Source organism: Myxine glutinosa, chromosome 3, assembly GCF_964187855.1.
Source record: "Myxine glutinosa chromosome 3, kmMyxGlut1.1, whole genome shotgun sequence".
NCBI classification, from domain to species: Eukaryota; Metazoa; Chordata; class Myxini; order Myxiniformes; family Myxinidae; genus Myxine; species Myxine glutinosa.
The window spans coordinates 53,342,658-53,366,360 of NC_136263.1; the positions used below are offsets into that span (position 1 = coordinate 53,342,658).

The window sequence follows — 23,703 nt, forward strand, 5'->3', positions numbered from 1 at the left end:
GAAGCATTTCTTTCTCACATTGAATAAATATTCTTTGCGATAGGCCTCAGTGTGCCATTAATTTACCTCTCAGTACAATCCAGGAACGCCTCCACTTCCGCCGAGGCACAATTTCAACCTTACGACCTCGACAATGGAGCAAGTGCTTGAACCAAAGCAAGCCGGTCTTGCGAACACCACCCCTCGGCACTCGACAATCTGCAACCACCTCGGTTGTTGATCCCCCAGATTCACTGGCGATCGTACCCTCACCCAACAAGCAACTCACGTCGCCATCTTCTCCCCAGTCACTCAAGTAGTCCCTCGAGTCTGATCCTCCCTTGGACCAGGTCGAACTGCGATACAAACTGAGGGAGTGATCATCAAGCCAGCCTCGAGAGGACAGATTCCAGGCTAACGGTGAAGGGGGAGGCGGCATAATATCCAGCACATTCTCCGGCTCGCCGGTGTTTGCAATGCCGCTGTCTGCTCCATCACTGCCCTCAGTTGGTGGCACTGGGGAGGGCTGGAGGAATCAGAGTTTGGGCAGCAATGTTTATACGACACGGTATTAGACCTGTTCCTTTCACAGTATTAGACATTAACCAGGGTTGGCTCAAAAATTCATCTTTGCAGTTAGCTGTCAGAGGTTGCCAGAAATATATGTATTATAGCATATTTAGCTATCTGAGACTGCACTTTAGCTATCTGGAAAGCGCTAGCAGTTTGCAAAGCAAATCAGACCATGACTAGGGAGGACATCTGATGATCAAATTATAGACCAACAATAACCTCGTACTGTTGTGCGGAAAAACAGTTAACAGATTGCATTGGTGCGCTTATCAGTTTTGCTTGACAAACTTGACCGGGAAATGCAATTGCAGGATCAAAAGGATTGCATAATTGATGAGGAGTTTACATTTATTTAAAAAAACGACCAATTGCAATATCAGGAAGTCACAAAATTAAAATGAATTCAAGTCACATGAAGCTTAAGGTGTGCACAGGGGTGCCCACTACAAGCCGTTAATGTTTCTGTAGCTGAGACTGCCCCTTCCTCGCAGGGTGTAGCTGAAGCTGCCAAAGAGCGAGGAAACACACCGAGAGGCTGTGCCTTTACCTACTCAATGGGCCTGGGATTTGAACCTGTAATTATGGGATTATGATACAGGAGCTCAGCCAGTTCAGCCAAATTGGAACCCTCACCCTCAACAAAGCAGCCTTCCAACTACTGTGCCAACACATTAAAACAAATGAAAGCATGAGGCGCTGCTTGGACCTCAGATCCCCCCCCAAAAAAATTTCTTATAATCTTGTTCAAAATAATTTAAAGGATCGCTTAGAAAAAGCAAAAAACACACGAATGATTCTGCTGATGGTGGAACTGATGTGACCCCAGAAATGAGCATCTTCTCCAAGAGTTCAGAACATCCAAAACATCTAAGTGTTTGACACAACTTTTCTCCAATACCTTGTATCGTTATCAATTTGCAATTAGGCAAAAGAGGCAACCTCCCAACCGTTGGCACTGGGACCTTAAAGGGTGCGGCTGTAAAATTATATGCAGGTGCATATGAAACATGCAACGCAGAAGTACCAGGAGAAAAACAGAGAAGCAGGGTCAAAAATGTCAAAAAGTGAAATTAAATAAATAAAGATAAAGGAAAGAAGCAGAGGTCCAAGCAAACTGAAGTGCATGGATGGTACTGTGGATGTCATGAGCATCAACCAGAGAGACCAAACAAACCTGAGCAGGTACCGCTGAAAGGTCACGGCATAGTCAACAAAAAATGATATCCAGAAACTTCAACACCACGTCATAGATATAAATTTAAAAAAACTGGAAAAATGCGACTGCGTTGCCAATATGCCTCCGCATCGTCCCACAACGCGTAGATACCATCATTCACTGACCTAAAAATTAAATCCCTTCAGCTGTTTTCAAGTATCACATTTTTACCAGCCATGACAGGTTTCACATTGATCGGTGAAGAAGTTTCAGAAAAGGGATCGTTTTAAATATAGGCTTTCAAGCCAATATGACTGCTATACCACATCACATAAGACCTTTAAAAATGTACACTCTGCATATATATGGGTAGGGGATGACGTTTGTGAAGTTTCGTGTTGATCGGATAAGGTTAGTTTTTCTATCCAAGATGGCTGCCAAACCACGTGACCTACATCATCATTTTCTAAATATATGCAGCAGTGCTGTTAGATGATATTTGTAAAATTTTGCATAGAATAGGGTGAGTGGTTTCAGAGATATAATTATTTAATATTTTCAATCAATCCAATGTGGCTGTCACACCATGTGACAAATTATGTTTTCGTGATCATCTATTAATTGCCATGCCTAGTCAATGACACATGTAAAGTTTCGAGTCAATCAATTTGGTAGTTTGGGAGAAGATGTTTTTTTAAAGGTTTTAGGTTCAATCAAATATGGCTGCAAAACCATGTGACCTATGATGTCATAAATTTAATATTTCAACACAAATGGATCAAAGATCATGTGCATGCAATTTCAGATTTTTAGGATAAGGAATTCGATTAAAACATTTTTGGCTGGTTTCCCACTTCACCGATGACGTCACCATTATCATGCTTTTGTTCCCCATTGGTAGTATTTGACAATGTTCCAGGTTGCAAATTTTTCAAAGCGGTTTCTGAGAAATATATATTTTAATTATTTGCTTTTAATCCAAGATGACTGCCATACAACCCGACATATGACATCACAATTATCATGAAAACATTCTACATGGGTGTCATTCCTACCCTGCCAGTTCCATCTCAGTCAGACATATGGTTGCTGAGAAAAACGAGGTTTAGCCCACACGGACGGACGGACGGACAACCCGAAAACAATGCCTCCGGCGACTTAGTCAGCGAAGGCATAATGACACTTTCACATTGTAAAGATCATTTACTATTTTACCAATCGTCTAACCCAGCTATTGGTGCTTCGTGGGCAAGGAATTGCGGCACAAAGTCGTCGTCCCTTGGATGGGCGTTAATCAGGCCTCATCTGCTAACGTCATGGTTGTCCCATCTGCAACAGGTGAACTATTGGATTAACTTGACAACTAAAGCCTGAACCGTACTAAAATACGCAATTTGGTGTCTGTCTGTCTGACTGACGATTTTTGACCGCGATGCATTCGATCGTTACTTATAAAATCTCAATCAAACCTGACAGGGAGACTAAGGCTCACATGATGGAGGTTGCAGCGATTTAATTTCCCCTACTCCCCAAAGGGATTTTCACCACCAAGGGGGTTGCATGTTGAGATGTATATCCATGTTAAGATAGCTTTATCATGGCGTTTTTCCAATGCTGCTTCCAATAACAAAAGTAACAACAACATTAAATATTATAGCATAATATTAATGTTATTACAAAACAATATTAATACCAACAATTTCCCGTCTCCCCAAGAAGCGTTTCCTCCTTGGCCAAACGCCGTGTAAACGTTTTAAACATCTTACGATGCCGTTTTCGTGGGAGCACCCCTACCAGGAGTAAAAAAATATAATAAACCACAAACAAGCATTATTACCTTTTGAAACAGTCACTAATGCTGTTTAACACGAAACTGAAAGGGAAGAAATCCGTGGTGTGTTCAGTTACCGAGGAGATAGCTAGCGCTGGCCAAGTCAGCCGTTCCTCATCGATGGTTTTGAATGGAGTGCTTGCTCAAATGCTTAAACTACTTGACGAGTTCTCCACAAGAAACTTGGTAACTGAACACACCCCCGATGTTAATGAGGCCAAACCCAGGATCTACTGTAATCTATACACCACAAAGCATAATGGTCCTTCCTGCCGCTCCTGCAGGGAATGGGTGGACTAGTAAATCTTAAATTCCTGCCCTGACCAGATCGAGTCGAACATGAGGAATGGCCAGCCGATTCCTGAAAGATTTGGGCAATCTACCTCCTGCGGTTGACCTTACAAAAGGGTGGGATTAATTAATCGAATTGAAGTAGTAATAGTAACAGGGGGAGGGGGTGGGGGGCAAATGTTTTTTTTTTAAGACAGACAATATTGTCCTGACGATAGTAAAATTGCGTCTGTATCATTTCAAGAGATTTACCACGGTAAAGGTGAGATAGTAGGTCAAGAATGCCAAACTGATGCAATTTTACAAAATGCTTAAATTATGATGAGGCAGAGCAGATGTGTAATATGTCTGAGGTAACACATGCTTCTGCCCTTAAATAAAGCAAAAAATAAGTAAAAACATGCAAATGCACGAGAGAAAGTAATGGTACTCAACATATCGCCCCATTTGCACGTGTTGCAATAAAATAGTATAGTACTGATATCAACGTTGCATCGATTTAAAATTACACGTTGCTTCCCCAAAACAGCTTCCTAATCCCAATCATTTTTACCCAACCGAGTCAAACATCTCACTATCAACGAGACTAGGTGGTGTGATCATGAATAGAGTTGTTTGCGCAGAGTCTGGGATGTCAGGGGTTCAAACCCTGGCCGAGAGATACCAAAGACTTTACAAATGGTACGTGCTGCTTCCTTGCATTACACTCACAATTTAAAGAGGATAGAGCACAGATAAACAACCATAGAATGGCAGCCATTGCACAGGCTTGATGGGCCTAATGGCCTCCTCCTGCTTTGAAGTTCTTTCGAAGGGAACTCGTATTATTATTAGTTTCGAAGAATAACCTACTTTTGCCATTTTTATCATTCGTATTGTCATTTGGGGTTATCCTCTTAAGCTTTTGCTGACCTTGTAGCAAAGTTTTACAATGCCCTGATGATGCAAGTCAAACTTAGGCCATCAACACGTCCTTCAGATATCTGGAAAGTTCCACTTTTTTCACGCAGTGCCCACTAGACCTCGTTACCCTTTTGATGTAAGCTCTATCTGTTCTGGCAATGCCTCCTTGTCCCGACAACAAACAGCAACAATGTGAATGACTTCTTTGTATAAATCCTGACTCGTAAAAGATAAGAGATTTCAGCAAAACGTCTCTTTTCTTCTGAAATAACTCCAAATGATATTTCTGAAGAAAAACAACAACAATATTGTTGCACAAATTCTTCCCCAGAACATCGGCGAATACCAATTCAACATATTCGAACCAAAGCTATCAATTATAGCTTCATCTATATATATATATTTTAAGTAATTGTTACTTGTTTGTTTTGAATCGAAACCTCAGTTCAAGCAAAATTAACCTCAGCCTCAGTTCAAGAGATTTCAACTAACTCACAGAAAAAGAAGAACAACACATTGATTGACGCTGCCTTTCATCACAAATGAGTGGAACACATTGCATAGCAAGATTCTTCAGGGGGTAAAATCCATTTAAACAGAGAGATAAAAAACACCATCTGTGCTTCGGAATGGCAGATCACGTACACGATTAGACATGCAAGGATGTGTGGTGCAGGACCAGATGTACGTCAAAGTGAACCGATAAAGAGCAGGAAGGAAAGCGAGTTACAGAAGTGAGACAAGGTGGAACGGGTAGTGAGCAAGCTTGCATGAGAGAGAGAGAGGATATCGTAGAAGAGGAAAGAGATTTTAAAAAAGAAAAAAAGAAAGAAAAAAAAAGAACATGGCATTTCCCCTTCCCTTCCCCTATCTTCCTCCCATGCACACCCTAACTCCCAAACCAGCAGACAGCCAATGTGAAAAACCATGGGGCAATTTGTTAAACTGAACGTCCAATCTGCCAGCAATAGTTGGTGGACATCAACAAAAATCCCATGGTGTCCTTCACAAAGAGGAGGTGAGCTATCGCCGACACCCTGAATGAATGACAAATTCCGGTCCTCAATTGAGCATCCTGTGTCGGAGTGGTGATGCGCACAGGGTTGTTACATTGGCAGGAAACTGCTTCGGCAGAACCAACACTCTGGACATACCAAGTGACATGAATAACTGAAACAATATGGAGTCAATATTAGTCTCGGAGTCAATAATACAAAACCTCGCAGACCTCTTTCTACTCCAACTGCTCTCCTAATTGTCGAAAGCTAATCATTGCAATGAACAGATAAGCGAAAGCAGAAAAACCAATTCAGGATACTATTGGGCAAGTAGAAAATGAAAATGGCAGAATATCATAATGCCAATGATTCACAATTTAGGAGAACACATACATATATATATACTGTATACAGTCACGTGAAAAAGTAAGTACACCCCATGTAAAGTTTTGACTTTTTCAACATATTTCAACATACAGCTATTTGATCTTCATTTCAACAATATTGATAGATAAAGGTGATATAATATAACAAATATCATGAAACATTTACATTTTGTAGTCCATTGTATAATTTAAATAAACATAAATGCAAATTGCGCATGTGGAAAAAGTAAGTACACCCTTGGCTCTCATAGGTGGTATTTCCCCCTTTGGCAGAAACAACCTCAAGTAGGCGTTTCCTATAACTGTCTACCAGTCTCTGACATCGACTGGGAGAAATTTTTGCCCACTCCTCCATGCAGAATTCTTTCAGCTGTGCAATGTTTGAGGGGTTTCTTGCATGCACAGCTTGTTTCAAATCCCCCCACAACATCTCGATGGGATTTAGATCCGGGCTTTGACTTGGCCATTCCAGAACCCTCTATTTCTTTCTTTTCAGCCATTCCTTGGTGGATTTACTGGTATGTTTAGGGTCAATGTCATGTTGCAAGGTCCAACTTCGGTTGAGCTTCAACTTTCAACAGATGGCCTCACATTATAATAATAATAATAATAATAATACAACAACAACATGCATTTTAAGGCCATTTTCCCTGCTAGAGCGGGGGTTAGCCTTGCGGTCCCCATGACAATCTTCTCCATTTTGCCCTATTTTCTGCATCTCTCCCTGTTAACCCCCTTGCCCGCATTTCTTCTTCCACCATCTTTAGCCAAGTCTTTCTCGGTCTTCCCCGCCCTCTACTTCCTTCTACATCAATTTCCATCACTCTTCTCAACCAGTCACTTTCATCCTTCCTCAACACATGACCAAACCATCTCAACCTGTTCCTCTTCACAGCATCAATCACAGGCAATATTCCCATCATCTTTCGCAATCCATCATTTGTCTTCCTCTCTCTCAACGATACTCCGAACATCCATCGAACCATTCGCATTTCCACCCTTTCCAGCCTTCGTTGCTGCTCTACGTTCATTACCTATGTCTCGCTCCCATAAATAATAACACTTCTCACACATGCAGCATACACCTTTCCCTTCAGCTTCAGCGACACTCTCCTCCTCATCAGCACGCCACTCAGTTCCCGAAACTTCTTCCATGCAGATCTCACTCGAGCAACCGTTGCCGAGTCTGATCCACCTTCTCCATTCAGCATGTCTCCGAGGTAGCAAAATGTTTTCACACCTTCCAGCTTAATAATAATAATAATAATAATGCATTTATTTTATATAGCGCTTTTCAGGAAGCCAAAAGACGCTTTGACAGAGTGCAAAACATAATGCATAGCAAAACATAAAAACAATTGCCAAAAAGAAGAATCAATAGGGAAATATTCAAAGCACAAAGGAGGGAGGAGAGGAGATAGTCAGGGGTTAGATGCTGCGGGTTAAATGTTGAATGCAGTGTTGAACAGGTGGGTCTTGAGTGATGTTTTGAATGTGGTGAGTGAGGAGGAGTCTCTGATGGTGTGAGGTAGTGAGTTCCAGAGGGTGGGAGCAGCGATGGAGAAGGCCCTGTCCCCCCAGGATCTGAATTTCGTCTGGATGGGGGGGGGGGGGGGGGTCAGGAGGTTGGTACCAGCAGAGCGGAGGTTGCGGGTGGGAGTGTGTCTGGAGAGGGGGTCAGCCAGGTAGGATGGGGCCAGGTTATGGAGGGCTTTGTAGGTCAAGAGGAGGATTTTGTACTGGATTCTCTGAGAGATGGGGAGCCAGTGAAGCTTGGAAAGGACGGGGGTGATGTGGTCACGGGTCCGGGAATGGGTGAGTAGACGGGCAGCGGAGTTCTGAATGTATTGGAGTTTATTGGTGATTGTTGAGGGTGAACCATAAAGGAGGCTATTGCAGTAGTCCAGACGGGAAGTGATGAAGGCGTGGATGAGGGTTTCTGCAGCCACGGAGGAGAGGGATGGACAGAGACGGGCGATGTTTTTCAGGTGAAAGAAGGCTGTCTTTGTGATCTGTTTAGTGTATTTGTCGAAGGAGAGGGTTTGGTCAAAGATGATGCCAAGATTCCGGATGTGAGGGGAGGTGGATACTGGGATACCGTCAATGTTGAGGGCAAAGTTATGGGTGGATTTTATGAGCGTTTTTGGGCCAATGATGATTATTTCAGATTTATCATAGTTAAGTTTGAGGAAGTTGATTTGAAGCCAGGATTTTATTTCAGTGATGCAGTTTGTCAGGATAGAGTGGGTGGCGGTGGAGATGGACTTGGTGGAGATGAAAAGCTGGATGTCATCGGCGAAGCAGTGGAATTGGAGACCATGACGGCGGATTAAGTGACCGAGGGCGGACAGGTAAAGGATGAAGAGGAGGGGGCCAAGAACTGAACCTTGGGGGACACCTTGGGGGAGGGGAGCAGTGGGGGATTTGCAGTTATTGATGGAGATGAACTGGCGTCTGTCAGAGAGGTAAGATTTAATCCAAGAGAGGGCAGTGCCGGTAATGTTAAAGGTGGTTTCAAGTCGGGTGAGGAGGATGGTGTGATCGATGGTGTCAAAGGCGGCGCTGAGGTCGAGGAGGATGAGAATGTTGAGGTTGCCAGCGTCAGAGGAGAGGAGAAGGTCGTTGGTGATTTTGAGGAGAGCAGTTTCAGTACTGTGGTTGGAGCGGAATCCGGATTGGAATGTTTCATACAGGTTATTGGCAGAGAGGTGATGTTTGAGTTGAGTGGCTACAGCGCGTTCCAAAACTTTCGACAGAAAGGGTAGGTTGGAGATGGGTCTGAAGTTATTTAGGGTGTCAGGGTTTAGTCCAGGTTTTTTCAGAATGGGGGTAACAGCAGCAATTTTGAGGGACGGTGGGACGATGCCTGTAGACAGGGAGGAGTTTATTGTTGCAATGATAAGTGGAGAGAGAGCAGGAAGGGAGGCCTTGACAAAGCTGGAGGGGATGGGGTCAAGAGTGCAGGTGGCAGTTTTCATTCCTATGAGGAGTTCAGAGAGGTCAGTAGGGGAGACTGGGGAGAATTGAGACAGGGGATGGCAGGATAAGGGGGGGGGGCAGGTGGTTTGAGGGGGAGCGGGTGCGGCGGTGGTCAAGCTGTTGTCGATGTTTTCAATTTTGCGTTGGAAGAATGAAAGGAAGGAGATGCAGTTATCTACTGTGATTGACTGGGTGGTGGTGTTCAGGGGGCTGAGGAGTTTGTTTATTGTAGAGAAGAGTGACTTTGGGTTTCCGGAGCCAGAGTGGATAATTTGAGAGTAGTAGGCGGAGCGGGCGCGGGAGAGGGCATCTTTATAGTGTTGTAGGTGGTCCTTGTAGGCCTGGGAGTGAACTGTGAGACCTGTTTTATTGCGGAGTCTTTCAAGTTGGCGAGCACGAGTTTTCATCAGGCGGAGTTCAGGGGTAAACCAGGGAGCAGAATGGGTGAAAGAAACTGTTTTGGTTTTCATAGGCGCAAGCTGGTCAAGGCAGGAGGAGAGAGTATGGTTGTAGTAGTCAGTGAGGTCAGAAGGGGTGTGGAGGTCAACAAAGGGAGAAGTGGACATTTTTTCAGAGAGGGTGGATGAGAATGAGAATGCTTATCCTCAAGCACCCTCTGGTACAATGAAGAATTCAGAATGGATTCTATGATGGTGAGCTGCCCAGGCCCTGATGCAGCAAAGCTGCCCCAAACCATAATATTTCTACCACCATGCTTTACAGTTGGTATCAGGTTCTTGTGATCAAATGCTGTCTTTGGTTTTCGCCAAACATGTCTTCTGGTGCTGTGGCCAAATAGCTCCACCTTTGACTCATCTGTCCTGAGCACATTGTTCCAGAAGTGCTGATCTTTGCATCGGTGTTCATTGGCAAACTTTATTCTTGCCCTGATGTTCTTTCTGGACAGCAAAGGTTTCCTCCTGGCACACCTCCCATGTAGATCAAATTTGTGCAGCCTCTTTCTAATGGTAGACTCCTGCACGTTGACATCAACAGTGGCAAGAGCTACCTGCAGGTCCCGTGATGACATTCTGGGGTTCTTAGATACTTCTTTCAGCATCCTGCGGTCTGCTCTCGGGCTGAACTTGCTGAGGCGGCCTGGCCTGAACAAGTTGGCAGTTGTTTGGAATCTTCTCCACTTGTCGATGATCTTCCGGACAGTCGAATGATTGATTTCAAATTGTTTGGAGATCTTTTTAAATCGCTTCCCAGACTCGTAGGCATCTATAACCTTCTTTCTGAAGGCCTCAGAGAGCTCTTTTGATCTAGGCATGGTGACGCCGCACACTTCAACAACAAAGAGCAAACCAAACTAAATGTCTGAGGTTTAAATAAGACAGGTTCCTCCAAGATCCTCTCCAATGATGTTCTAATCATTTGCACCTGAGCTGGTGCACCTGATTCTAATTTTAGGTATTTGAAGCAGGGATAAATGTAGGGGTGTACTTACTTTTTCCACATGTGAAATTTGCATTTATGTTTATTTAAGTTATACAATGGACTACAAAATGTAAATGTTTCATGATATTTGTTATATTATATCACCTTTATCAATCAATATTGTTGAAATGAAGATCAAATAGCTGTATATTGAAATATGTTGAAAAAGTCAAAACTTGACATGGGGTGTACTTACTTTTTCACGTGACTGTATATAGTGTTGTGGATATGAGAATTGTGTTTTTTTATTGTTGTAAAAATATCACCCTCCTTCCTCCAGTTGTGTATAAAGGTCAAAAGGGCGTCCCTTAATTAGGTCATATACAATCACGTTAGCCAATCATAGATTTCCTCCTTGTTGACAGTTATTTCCTTATTCTGTGTATTAGGTTAAGGCTTTGTCTTACATTAATTAATACTCCATTGCACCGAATTCAAATAGATAGATCCCCTTTCATTCCCATTCCCAAAGCCTCTATTGCCAACTGCATTCGCCGCCATTGCCCATGTGCTCCAACTCGGAGAAGAAGGGCATGGCCCGCCCATCGTCATCAAGAGGTGGAGCCAAGAAGCCCCTACGACCAACCAAGAATGAGTGGGTATGGCTCAAGAGGGCGGGGTTATAAAACCCGTTGCATCAGCCCCCACCCAGAGTTGCGCCAGAGACGGCAGATGAGTCGAGACGAGCCCTCGGAGAGAGAAGGGAGACGCGTCCTGAGGTGAGCCAGAGAAGCAGCTTTGGCTCCACCAGCAGTTTTGGCTCCACCCATAGTTTTGGCTCCACCCGTAGTTTTGGCTCCACCAGCAGTTTTGGCTCCACCAGCAGTTTTGGCTCCACCAGCAGCTTTGGCTCCACCAGCAGCTTTGGCTCCACCAGCAGCTTTGGCTCCACCAGCAGCTTTGGCTCCACCAGCAGCTTTGGCTCCACAAGCAGCGTTGACTCCACCAGGCAGCGTTGACTCCACCAGGCAGTTTCAACCAGTTACCCCGCGGGAACCAGGATCGGCGGCATCGGTGACCGTCGAGGTCCAGCCCGACGTCCCGTGCGGGATCAAGCCCGAACCATCTGCCCCAGCTGAACCTTCCCATTCCTCCTTCCAGTCATTCCTGCCTCCATTCCCCAGTCGTGTAAGTGTGATCGTAGTCTGTCTTTTGTCTTGTCCTTGGGTTTCTAAGTAAGACTGTAATAGGTAAGCTAAGTTTCACTGTGTCCTCCTGGTCCGTCCCTCTTTCTGCCTTTATTTTATTATCCTTCCTTCTCCTTGGTTTCTTTTGGTTGTAAATAGTAATAATAAATCATATTCGTATTTCCTACCTCTTGTCTTCTTCTTCTTCACATCCGTCGTCTTTGTCTTTTCCAAATTGAATACCTGTGGCACGATTTGGCCAACATTTCAGGATCGGGTTAGTCTTGGTAACAGTTCGTGCTGCGGTTGCTAAACACCGCTCGGCAATCAAGTAACATCTTATCCGTGGTACGAACGGGGCTGTGCACCAGCCTTTCCGGAGGCCGCGGTGCAGCTTCAGGGACCACGTCGGTCAGTAACAAACGAGGGGACTAATCCCCCCTCAAAGGGGAACCATAGGCCGACGTTGGGTTCCGTAACAATATGTACATACAGACTTGGCATTTAATATGGAAATTTTATTTTTTCTTGACTTGCGTTTACTTTCTGAACTCAGTATATCAATCTGGTGAGTTGATTTTACCCTTCGGTGATGTCTTTGTTGAAAGAACCATGTCACTGATTGTCTTTCACAGCAAGAAGTCAATAACAGGATTATATCACAGGTGGCGTGACAAAATGTAAGGACAGGTACATTTGACGATTGGCTTCACAATCGGGTATATAAGGGTTGTTGCGTTCTGTATTAGTGGAAAACAACTGCTGCACGTCTACAAAAGTTATTGCCGCTTCCTCTGGAGATGGTCCGTCAACTTGACAATGCTGTTTGTCATGGAGTGGTGGCTTTACGAAATTCTGGCATGAAACAGCGTGCTATTGCTCGGCAGTATGGCATCACTCAAGGTCAGGTGTCAAAGAACCTGAAACGAAATGCTCAGAGGGGTGTCCCTACTCCAATACCAAGGCCAGGACGTCCAAGCAGAACCACAAGGAGAGATGATCGCCAGCTGCACCGGTAAGTCTGCAATGGCCGTACCAAGTCAGCTAATCGGCTTAGGGCTGAGTGGCAGCAACTGACAAATGTGCCTGTATCCAGAAGGCTAGTCAACCAACGACTGGTTCAAGCAGGCTATCGTGCCAGGCGTCCCCTGAGAAAGCCACGCCTGACCAGACAACACAGCCAGCGCTGATTGCAGTGGGCCAGAGAGCACCGTCAATGGCAGCCAGGACACTGGAATCACGTGACTTTCAGTGACGAGTCTAGATTTCTGGTCTATCGTCAAGATGGCCACGTCCGAGTGCGCAGACAAGTGCATGAAGCCCACAACAAAGATAGTATAGTGCCAAGAGTCCAAGCTGGAGGTGGCGGGGTGACCGTTTGGGCTGCTTTTCATGCAGGGGGCAAAACTGACCTGGTTCTGAATGGAAACCTGAACCAGTTCAAGTACAGGGTCATTCTGGAAGAAACATTGCTTCCATTTGCTCGTGCAGACTTTCGAGGAAACTTTGTCTTCCAGGATGACAATGCACGGCCTCATCGTGCTCGCATGATCCAACACTTTCTTGCTGACCGTGGTGTAGAGCATCTGGAGTGGCCTGCCATGTCACCGGATATGAATCCGTTAGAGAACTTGTGGGCAGAATTAATGCGTCAAATCGACAACTTGGACCAGCAGCCTACCTCTGTGCGTGAATTGCAGCAGACTATTGTCACTGCATGGCAAGCGATTCCTGTCCAAACCTTGGCAAATCTCGTGAACAGCATGCCTCGACGTGTACGTGCTCTCCTGAATGCTCGTGGGGGTTACACGAAGTAACCACCTTTAGGTGTTCAAGTTAGGGGGTTACACGAAGTACTGAACTGTAATTTTACTGTCCGTAATCCCAGTCATTATTTAGCTTTTGTTTTTGTTGAAATTTTTTTTGGCTAATGTGCAAAATAGAGATATTTCTGGAAAACGTACAGAAGTTTAACACAGTACTGTCCGTGAATCGAGTTCGATATCAGTTTACATCACTTTCAAGGATCAATTTATTTGCTTCGAAATGTAAAATGTGGTTTTTGTTTCTTTTAAAGGTCACATTAACAAAATCTAGAATAATTTCAACATAATTCCAATGAACTTTTGGTTCTAAGTCATCTTGAAAAGTAAGTTCACCCCCACAAAAAAAATATTCCATATTAAATGCCAAGTCTGTATATATCTATATATATATCTGAGGATATGTGAAGTTTCCCCCTCGATTGGATCAAAAATGAGGGAGGAGCTCGGTTTTAAAGGTTCATGCTTAAAAACGTCATAACTCTGAAACCATGTGATGCATGACGTCATGCTTGTTGACTTGTTGACTAATATATAAACCCTGGTGTTGGGCTAGTGGCTAGGGTGCCGGCTTAGGATCCTTGGATCCTGGGTTCGAATCCCGGTCAATCGCTGAATTAACGCCAGGGGGGTTGACTCAGCCTGTCATCCTTCCGAGGTCGGCTAATTGAGTACCAGTTCACTGGTAATTCCCTGTTTGTCGTTAAAGGCGGCAAAAAGGGTTGGCGTCAGGAAGGGCATCCGGACGTAAAACATTGCTTCAAAAAGGGGACCAAAAAACAACAACAACCATGGTTCCCGAAAAAGGCCAACCCCCGCTTTGTGGGGAAAAATGGCCTCTAAAGGTGGTTTTATATATATATATATATCTATATATATATATCTATATATATATATATCTATATATATATATCTATATATATATATATATATATATATATATATATATATTAATATTACACTCTGTGCATGAGACTCAATCAGATGAATTTCAATTAGACAAATGCAAAATATGATGAACAAGCATTCTGAGTATTGCGCTGCAATACATGTCCTCTCCCAAAGTTCAAAGTGCCATAACTTTGTCAAAAATGATCGAATATGCAAATTTACGCACGGTTGATGCTGGTTTTCAAACTTGATCTGAGGTATGCTGAGACACATGTGTGTCACGCCTCGCCTCGTTGATAAGCCCGCAAGGTTGCTCCGAGGAGCGGCCTGCACGTATTGCACTGTGTGAATTATATAATTACCAACTCATGGTCTGAGGTACTAGCGATTCAAGAGATATCCGTTTTTTTAATATTTTCATTTAATTAATGATATCTGCCAAACCACGTGACCTATCGCAAATTCCAAAAGGACATTTTAGTAGACTGACATGCTGAACAGATATGTGAAGTTTCCCCCTCGATTGGATCAAAAATGAGGGAGGAGCTCGGTTTTAAAGGTTCATGCTTAAAAACGTCATAACTCTGAAACCATGTGATGCATGACGTCATGCTTGGTGACTTTTTTGTTCATCATGGGTATGCGATTCTGCCTCCAAAGTTTGGCCTCGATCTGTTCAGTCGTTGCAGAGAAAAAGGGGTTTTCGTGTTTTCACGAAAAACAATATGGCGGCCGCACCACGTGACCCGTGACGTCATAATTACCATTAAAATATTCTGCAGACCGAGTCCCCCCTACGGTGAAAATTTGAACTCAATCGGCCCTGTTATTGCAGAGAAAATCTTTTTTAAAGGAAATTAAGACTTAAAATGGCACTGAGTTAAGGATCCTCAGAATTATCAGAATTCCCAAAGTTCAAAGTGCCATAACTTTGTCAAAAATGATCGAAACGTCGTGAAGTTCGAACTTGATCTGTAACTTATCATGATGAAACCATGTGCCAAGTTTGAAATCATTAGCATTAAGAGTTTAGAAAAAAAGTCCGGAAAACTGTTCTTTGTGTGACGGACTGACAGACTGACAGACTAACTGACTGACAGACGGACAGACAGACAGACGGACAGACGGACAGACGGAGGGACGGCGTGCAAACCTATAGTCCCCTCCGGTGTACACCGGTAGGGGACTAATAATAGAACGATACTCGGTAGAGCGCATACCTCCGCCAGGTTCAACAGTTTATGTTTGTATCCCACTGATGGGCCGGATCTGGATTCGGACCTGAACAAAAATCGAATCGGCTTGTTCTTATCACCTAACCAACTCATCCACCAAGTTTTGTCAAACTCGTCCACAACGTTTTGAAATATCATGCAATATATTGTTTTGGGTCACATCACCAAATGGTGACGAATCACTTTAAATATTCTCGGATCCACATCCATATCCGGATCTTCACAAAAATGGAATAGACTCATCCTTGTCATACAACCAATTTGTCCACCATGTATCATCCGAATCCGTCCATAACTGATATCCTGCTCACAGACAGACAAACAAACAGACAGGGTTGAAAACATAACGTCTGTCCACCTTCAGTGCTGCAGGTAATTAAAGCGATCCCAGCTAAGATTAATATTTCTTAAGATGCAGGTACCATCTTCTTACTATAATTCACCAAATGTCCGTCCGTTCCCAGGTACTGCAAAAACGGCTGAACCGATCGCAACGAAATTTTGGGTGGGTATTCCGGGGACCCCCAGGAGTAAAATAGGCTATATTATTTTTCAAATCTTTCCAATTTTACAGTTTTTCCAAACACGATGGAATAATATTTACAGATATGAACAGTGATGTGGCTTTTATTGAAATTCTACAAATACTGTTTAGATTTTGGTGATTTGCGTGTGATATGATTCAACGGATGTTTATATAAATCGTTTAAAATTTAAAAAAGCCTTCAATTTCTGATATTTTGCCTTTTCATTTGGGCCTCCCAATTGAAGCCCCGCCCGTAGGGTGGGTACCTGTTGCTAGTGGACCACATTAACTCACCTTTGTATCTACCATGAATACCTATCAGTCTATCATATCTGGCCTATCACTGGGATACAAACGTAAACTGTTTGGTATGGCTGAGGAATGCTCTGTACCGAGTGTCGTTCTATTATTTATCATATTCATTCACCTTTGTATCTACCTTGAATATAATCTGCCTCCCTCCCTCTCCCCTTCTGCCCAAAAACGAGGCAGCTCTTGCATCTGTTTGCCGCATGGTGTTGCAGCTGTCTGTTCAAGAGTTTTTGATTAACCACATCCTCATCGGTGAGCATCTGCTGTGGATCCCTCCTCATTTGCAGCCTTCTATAACATCTTGCATTCATGTTTAAAACCAATAATTGGTTTATAATTACAATTATATGCTTTCTACAGGAAAAAAAGGGCATTTCATAACCTTACTTCAACAACTTCTGTCTGCCCCCCACATCCCCTACCTTTTTTCCCAAAACACCAACAAACCACTACAACCCTCAACAGTATAGGCCAACTCACCCTCTGCACACCCAGGTTCGCTCTCAGTTCACCTGGGTCACTTCCTCTCCAACCAATCAAAGTCGATCGGGTCATGCAAGACTGAGATGACAGGCGTCCTTGGATCAAACGTTTTCCAGTCCCCCGTGACTTGCATCCCTCCCCATCATTTGCTGCGGCGATCACAACGTCGGGCACGCTCCTTGGCACGGCATTGGCACACAATTCACCGATGCCTGGCCCTTTGGATGGACGGTTCGACCTGGGCAGAGTTACCCTCTCCTCATCTTGAGCATCACAAGGCGCCAATGTCGGGATGCTTGGGCGCAGTTCCACAGCTCCGGGACTTGTGGCATGTTTGTGGTAGATGGCCTGCGTATCCGAATTAAGCCGTGGAGTCAACTGTAAGCCGACCGATGCTCGGTGTCTCCTCGGGTTGCGGTTAGACATCACAGAATGGCGACGGTGCATGTTGGCATGGTGTAGCGAGGTGGTTTGCCAGGTTCGATTGAGGCCTGCTGGTCCAGCCTCATATTGGAAATTGCTCTCTCTGTTGCCCATACTCACTCTTCAACAGGATGATTTTTGTGTGATCAAGCAGTGAAGGCCTGGAGTCAGTGGATCACCATTATGCGAGTTCAAATCTGTACAGATGGGATGGAGGGGAGGGTTAGGGTTTGGTTAAAGAAAGAATGAGACAAAGCAAAAGGGTAAAGTGTCAAAATAAGTATAACTGAGGAAGTAGAGAGGGAGAAGGTCAAAGGAGCGGTGCAAAAACACAACAGAAAAATATTTTTAAATAGATGGGAATGACAATTGAAAAGTGACAGCAGAAGAATTTGGCATCAATTTTTTTAAGGGGAGATGGGAAGTGGCAGGGGCAAGGTCAATGATGAGGTCGAAGAGGAACACTCCTAATGGAAATGGATAGTACAAATAAGCAACCGCCAGTTCTGTTCCTCGAGAACTCGCCACCCACTTATAACCCTCGATTCACAACTCCAAATAACCCCAAAGGCAATGAATGGAGAGATTGTTGAACAACTTAGAGGATCTCTCAGTCCAAAATCTCAGAAGCCCGAGGGCGAAACTGCTGTACGTGGAGGGCAGTGTGAGGCTTCGCAGACTCCAATGAATGCCCGAAGGAGCTTAACCCCGATGCTGACTGAGTCACAAACTCCAGTGGTCCATTCTCAGACCAATTGCCAGGAAGACACCAAATACCTCAAGGCCAACTGCCACACATACCATTCATGGTGACAAGGTTGTGCTTTTCACTTCCTTCGGTACATGTGTTAGGCCGACATATTCGGTCAGATGGAGTTTCGGTGCTTTTGAATACTTTTACCTTGCCAGGGTTTTTTAACCTTCTTACCTTGTCATGCATTCGGCGGCAATAAACCGATGTCTGACAACGTAACTACGAATCAGGCGTAGATCATTGCAACAAAAGTCAGGCCTGTGCAAATAACAGAGCATGAATAACCAAACCTCCACTATATGTAAATGGCACGTTGGGCAAATATCAGCTGTAGCTGGCATACATAAGAATAAGAAAACGATTATCGTGCAACGCATGGCTCCCCACTGAAATAAGATAATCAGGCAGCTGGTCAATTATTACAAAGTGGAGCCTCAGCTCGGACTACATGCATGTCGCAGGAGCTAACCTGATCTAGGGAGGCCTGGAAGCATGCCAGCTCTTGGTCATTTTTACATACAAGGTTTATTTTATATAACTTTAAAATGTTTATAACAGATAAAATAGGAAAATAAAAAAATTACTGTCAACAGATAAGGACTATGCCACCGCTTACGATTTGCAAACATTAATAGGGATGAAGATAGAAATCGATGTTCAAGTGCTATGAAAAGCAATGCGACTGTGTCGCCAATATGCCTCCGCATAGTCGCACAATGTGTAGATGCCATCACTCTGCATACCTATGGGTAGGGGATCACGTTTGTGAAGTTTCGTGTTGATCGGATAAGGTTAGTTTTTCTATCCAAGATGGCTGCCAAACCACGTGACCTATGACATCATCATTTTCAAACCATATGCAACAGTGCTGTTCGATGATATTTGTAAAATTTCGCATCTATAGGGTGAGCAGTTTCAGAGATATAATTATTTAATATTTTCCTTCAATCCAATATGGCTCCCAAACCATGTGACCTATGATGTCATAAATTTAATATTTAAACACAAATGGGTCATAGATCATGTGCATGCAATTTCAGCGTTTTAGGATAAGGAATTCGATTAAAACATTTTTGGCTGGTATACCACTTCACCTATGATGTCATCATTATCATGCTTTTGTTCCCCATTGGGAGTACTTGACAATATGCCAAGTTTAAAAAAATTCCATTCAGCGGTTTCCGAGAAATATTTTTTATACCTTTTCTTTTAATCCAAGATGGCTGCCATACCACATGACCTATGGCGTCACAATTATCAGAAAAACAATCTGCATGGGTGTCACTCCTACCCTGAAAGTGTCGTCTCAATCGGAAATATGGTTGCTGAGAAAAACGAGGTTTAGCCCGTACGGACAGACGGACAACCCTAAAACGTAATGCCTCCGGTGACTGTTGGCAGAGGCATAAAAAAAAAGGAAGACATTCAAATTGTCCATCCAATGTTCCGGTGACGTGCGATGAACACGTCGCAATAAGAACGGACAACTTTAGCTACATTCACTCACCATATTCCAACTCTCTTGATTACCTTTCCTCCGTTCCTCTCTTTTTTTATTTTTACTGCCCTTCATTCCCTTGCTTGTGTCCAGCTCACCTCCACTCACTTATTCCTCTTTTTCCCCACCTGTGGAACCAACTCCTACATTCTCTTCAATCTCATTCTTCCCTCCAGGTCTTCAAGACAGCTGTTCACTACCATCTCAAGATCACCCCCCAATCAAAACGATGATCTTTTCTATCCTCTTCTCCCCTCCCCCCTCTTCTCCCCTCCCCCCCACTCCTCCCCCCCCCCCCCCCCCACTCCTTCCAATTTCCCAGTTTTTTTCTTCCTGAAAGTTTGCTTCTTTATCCATCTTGTCCACCCTGTGCTTCCTCCCCGACCACTCATTCTTCCCCACATCCCTTATTCATCCATCTCCCTCTATTTATTTTTTTACCTCAACCGTGCTGTTGGTGCACCCTCTCTCGACTGTCCCTATTGTCCTGTTGTGTCGTCCTGATCCATTCTGTGTTCTAGCTCTTCCACAAGGCTCGACTTTGTATCCAAAAAATAACTGCAACGCCATTACCCCATTGTAAGGACATCGCACAATTTACCTTCTGCCCCCTCATTACTTCATGATCCGAGACCTTGTACCAAGTATTAACTGACGGACCATGAGAATTACAAACTGGGCCTCTGGAGATGGACCTGGAAGAAGCAGAAGAAGACCAAAGATGAGATAGAGAAGGAGAGACAAAATGGGTAAAAAAAATGCTGGAGTGCAATGTGACCAAAATTGCAGAGCACCGATAAGACTGGATCATGGCAAGGAAGCAGTCCGAACATTACATACACAAATATTTCAGAAGTTTTGACTGCATCCCATTCCAACCCACTTCTGCCCTTCCAGACTCAATAAATGCGCTCTTGGCGTGACTTGGCGTCTGGTACAGGTGGAAGATTTTATGCTCTGAGGCTGGACTCAGAAAGCTCCATGACGGCATACTTTTCCGAGTCTCTGAACGATGTCGTCAGTGGCACAATTAACGAGGCTATGTTCGAGCGCAACACAAGTTCGGTGAACACCCGGTGAAAAGCGACGGAACGTTGGAGGAAAACCTGGAGACGAGACGGATTTATGGAAAAAGGCCATGTATAAGCTTCGAGGTGCATTGTTGGTTAGAAGTTGGGAACCTCACTTATCTATCTATAATTCCAGTAATCTCTGTGTGTATGTTTGTATGTTTGTATGTTTGTCTGTGACCGCTGTTTCTCGACAACCACGGGTCCGATATACTTGAAACTTGCCAGGTATATTGCTGGGGACCTGAGGATGTGCCTTTTCAAGGTTTCATATTAATCGGACAAGTAGTTACCGAGCTATGGCGATTTCTTTACCAAACTCCGCAAGCCGTTCGCTTTGGACCAAACCATTTCATGTAAATAGAGGGGAAGGATTGTCACCGTACTCGCAAGCCGTTCGCTTTGGACCAAACCATTTCATGTAAATAGAGGGGGGGGGATTGTCACCGTACTCGCAAGCCGTTCGCTTTGGACCAAACCATTTCATGTAAATAGAGGGGGGGGATTGTCACCGTACTCGCAAGCCGTTCGCTTTGAACCAAACCATTTCATGTAAATAGAGGGGGGGGATATAATTTTAGATATATATATAGTACGGGCATGCCCTAGTTAACATAATTAGGATGTGCTGAATTCGATTAACCCGGTTCCCAAGCCGAATTTTGAGTTTTTGACCTTCTAATTAGCATAAACAAAATGGCCACCAAATTGCCATTTTTTGATAATTTCTTTGAACAAGTATTTATATATCATGTATATACATGCAGCTCTATGTGGTAATGTAATGTAATGTAATCTATCTGGTAATCTATCTAATCTTCGACATATGTTGTTCTCCGAGACTGGTAAACCAGAAGCAATGTCACCGACAAGTGATGCTCTTCATTTCCATTTGATGCGAGTACACTATCAAGCCATGGCATGGAGATATGCTCATTGTGCCATTCCTGACCTTCCTGCACCTGTGGAAATGGGATGGAAACGTGGTGATTCAGGACTAGAGCCTATTCTGGTGTCATTGAGTCCAATCCCAGAAAGTTGCCTCGAGATGATTTATTGTGCATGCCAGAAGCAATGCAAGACGCTGCAAATGTCGCTATTCAGAGTTGAGGTGCACATCAATATGTGCCTGTCAGCAACAGTGATGATCAGACCCCTTGTATGAATTTGATGTAGTTTGGCAAAACAACATGTGTGACATTCCTCAATGTTTGTGCACATCAATGTGTGCCTGTCAGCAACAGAGTGATGATCAGACCCCTTGTATGAATTTGATGTAGTTTGGCAAAACAACATGTGTGACATTCCTGAATGTTTGTGCACATCAATGTGTGCCTGTCAGCAACAGAGTGATGATCAGACCCCTTGTATGAATTTGATGTAGTTTGGCAAAACAACATGTGTGACATTCCTGAATGTTTGTGCACATCAATGTGTGCCTGTCAGCAACAGAGTGATGATCAGACCCCTTGTATGAATTTGATGTAGTTTGGCAAAACAACATGTGTGACATTCCTGAATGTTTGTGCACATCAATGTGTGCCTGTCAGCAACAGAGTGATGATCAGTCCCCTTGTATGAATTTGATGTAGTTTGGCAAAACAACATGTGTGACATTCCTGAATGTTTGTACACATCAATGTGTGCCTGTCAGCAACAGATTGATGATCAGTCCCCTTGTATGAATTTGATGTAGTTTGGCAAAACAACATGTGTGACATTCCTGAATGTTTGTGCTTCATGGCCATGTATATTTAATTTTAGAATAAATGGTTGTATGAAACATTGTCTTTTTAAAACCATTTCCCATTTTATAGTGTCCAATTTCAATATCAGTTTGAATGTCTCTTTCAATATGTCGCCAACCATAATCTAGACCAGACGGATTTATGAAAAAAGGCCATGTATAAGCTTCTAGGTGCATTTTGGGGTAAAAGTTGTAAAGTTAAAGTAAAAGAGCTGCATGTATATAAATGCTTGTTCAAAGAAATTGTCCAAAAAAAATGGCAATTTGGCGGCCATTTTGTTTATGCTAATTAGAAGGTCAAAAACTCACCATTTGACTTGGGAACCGGGTTAATGGAATTCAGCATACCCTAATTATGTTAAAAAGTGAGGTTCCAAACTTTTACCCAAAAATGCACCTCACGTTCACATTTCTCAGAAATCCGTCGTCCATTGGACAAAGCAAAAATGGTTCAGTCAATGGCGGGAAAAATGGCAGCAGTGTTAAGCAACCTCTAACCATCGATGGTTCTACTGTGGGTGAGATCGTCACTCAAGTCGTGTGAACATTGCAACCCAGGCTTGTAAGTGTCATAACTGCAGCTATTGCTGCATCCGCGAAACGAGTGATGACTGATCTGATGGGGATGCTGGTGAAAGATAGAGAGGAGTACGACAAATGATTGGCGGGACTCGTCAGAGCGGGCCCAACTTCAAGGATTTGAATTGGATCGTCATGAGCAGTACTTGATGATTGGTAACACAACATCCGGGTTGTTTGGTATCCCTGAAGTTCCTGATGAAGACAACCAAAATATTGTCAACCTGGCTGCTGATATTGGTGTTGAAATGACAACATTTGACATTAGTAGCTCCCATCGGATAACTTCATTGGAGTTACAACTTCATAACATAACTTCATTGGAGTCCAACTTGCCGGGGGTCGTAGTCAGAATGCTAATTTGAAGAGGCTTGGTCCGATCATCGCTAGATTTGTCCGCAAAGATGTCAAATCTAAACTGATGAAAAAAGTACCTACATGAAAAACAATACCGAAAGTAAGTATAAGGTGAACGATGACCTTTTCAGCATCGGGTGGCCAGAGAATAAAGTCTGAGGCCTAAACCTTTACCTGGATGTGGAGGCGAGGCCCAACCCCTTTGATATACCAAATGCTGGTTGTGTTCCTCGTGACAGTATTGAAGTTTAGAGCTCTTGTGCCCATGATCACTGTTGTGCTTAAAATCTGTTTACACCCATCAAGTTTGCAGGTCTCAATGCGTGTGGTGTAGCTAGTAAA

General features: G+C 43.7%; 1 protein-coding gene across 10 annotated transcripts in view; it reads right to left on the reverse strand.

The window, feature by feature from the left end:
- The window catches only part of LOC137423563 (rho guanine nucleotide exchange factor TIAM1-like), a 209,775-nt gene that overhangs the window by 149,832 nt on the left and 36,240 nt on the right, over positions 1 to 23,703 (reverse strand). For 9 of the 10 annotated variants that reach the window (XM_078774029.1, XM_078774035.1, XM_078774037.1 and 6 more), the window contains 2 exons: positions 16,931 to 17,553; positions 67 to 505 (listed from right to left, as the gene is read on the reverse strand). In XM_078774029.1, coding sequence (XP_078630155.1) covers positions 67 to 505; positions 16,931 to 17,470 — 979 coding nt within the window. In that variant the 5' untranslated portion in view covers positions 17,471 to 17,553. The remainder of the gene's footprint in view (positions 1 to 66; positions 506 to 16,930; positions 17,554 to 23,703) is intronic. The other variant, XM_078774038.1, reaches the window with a different exon arrangement.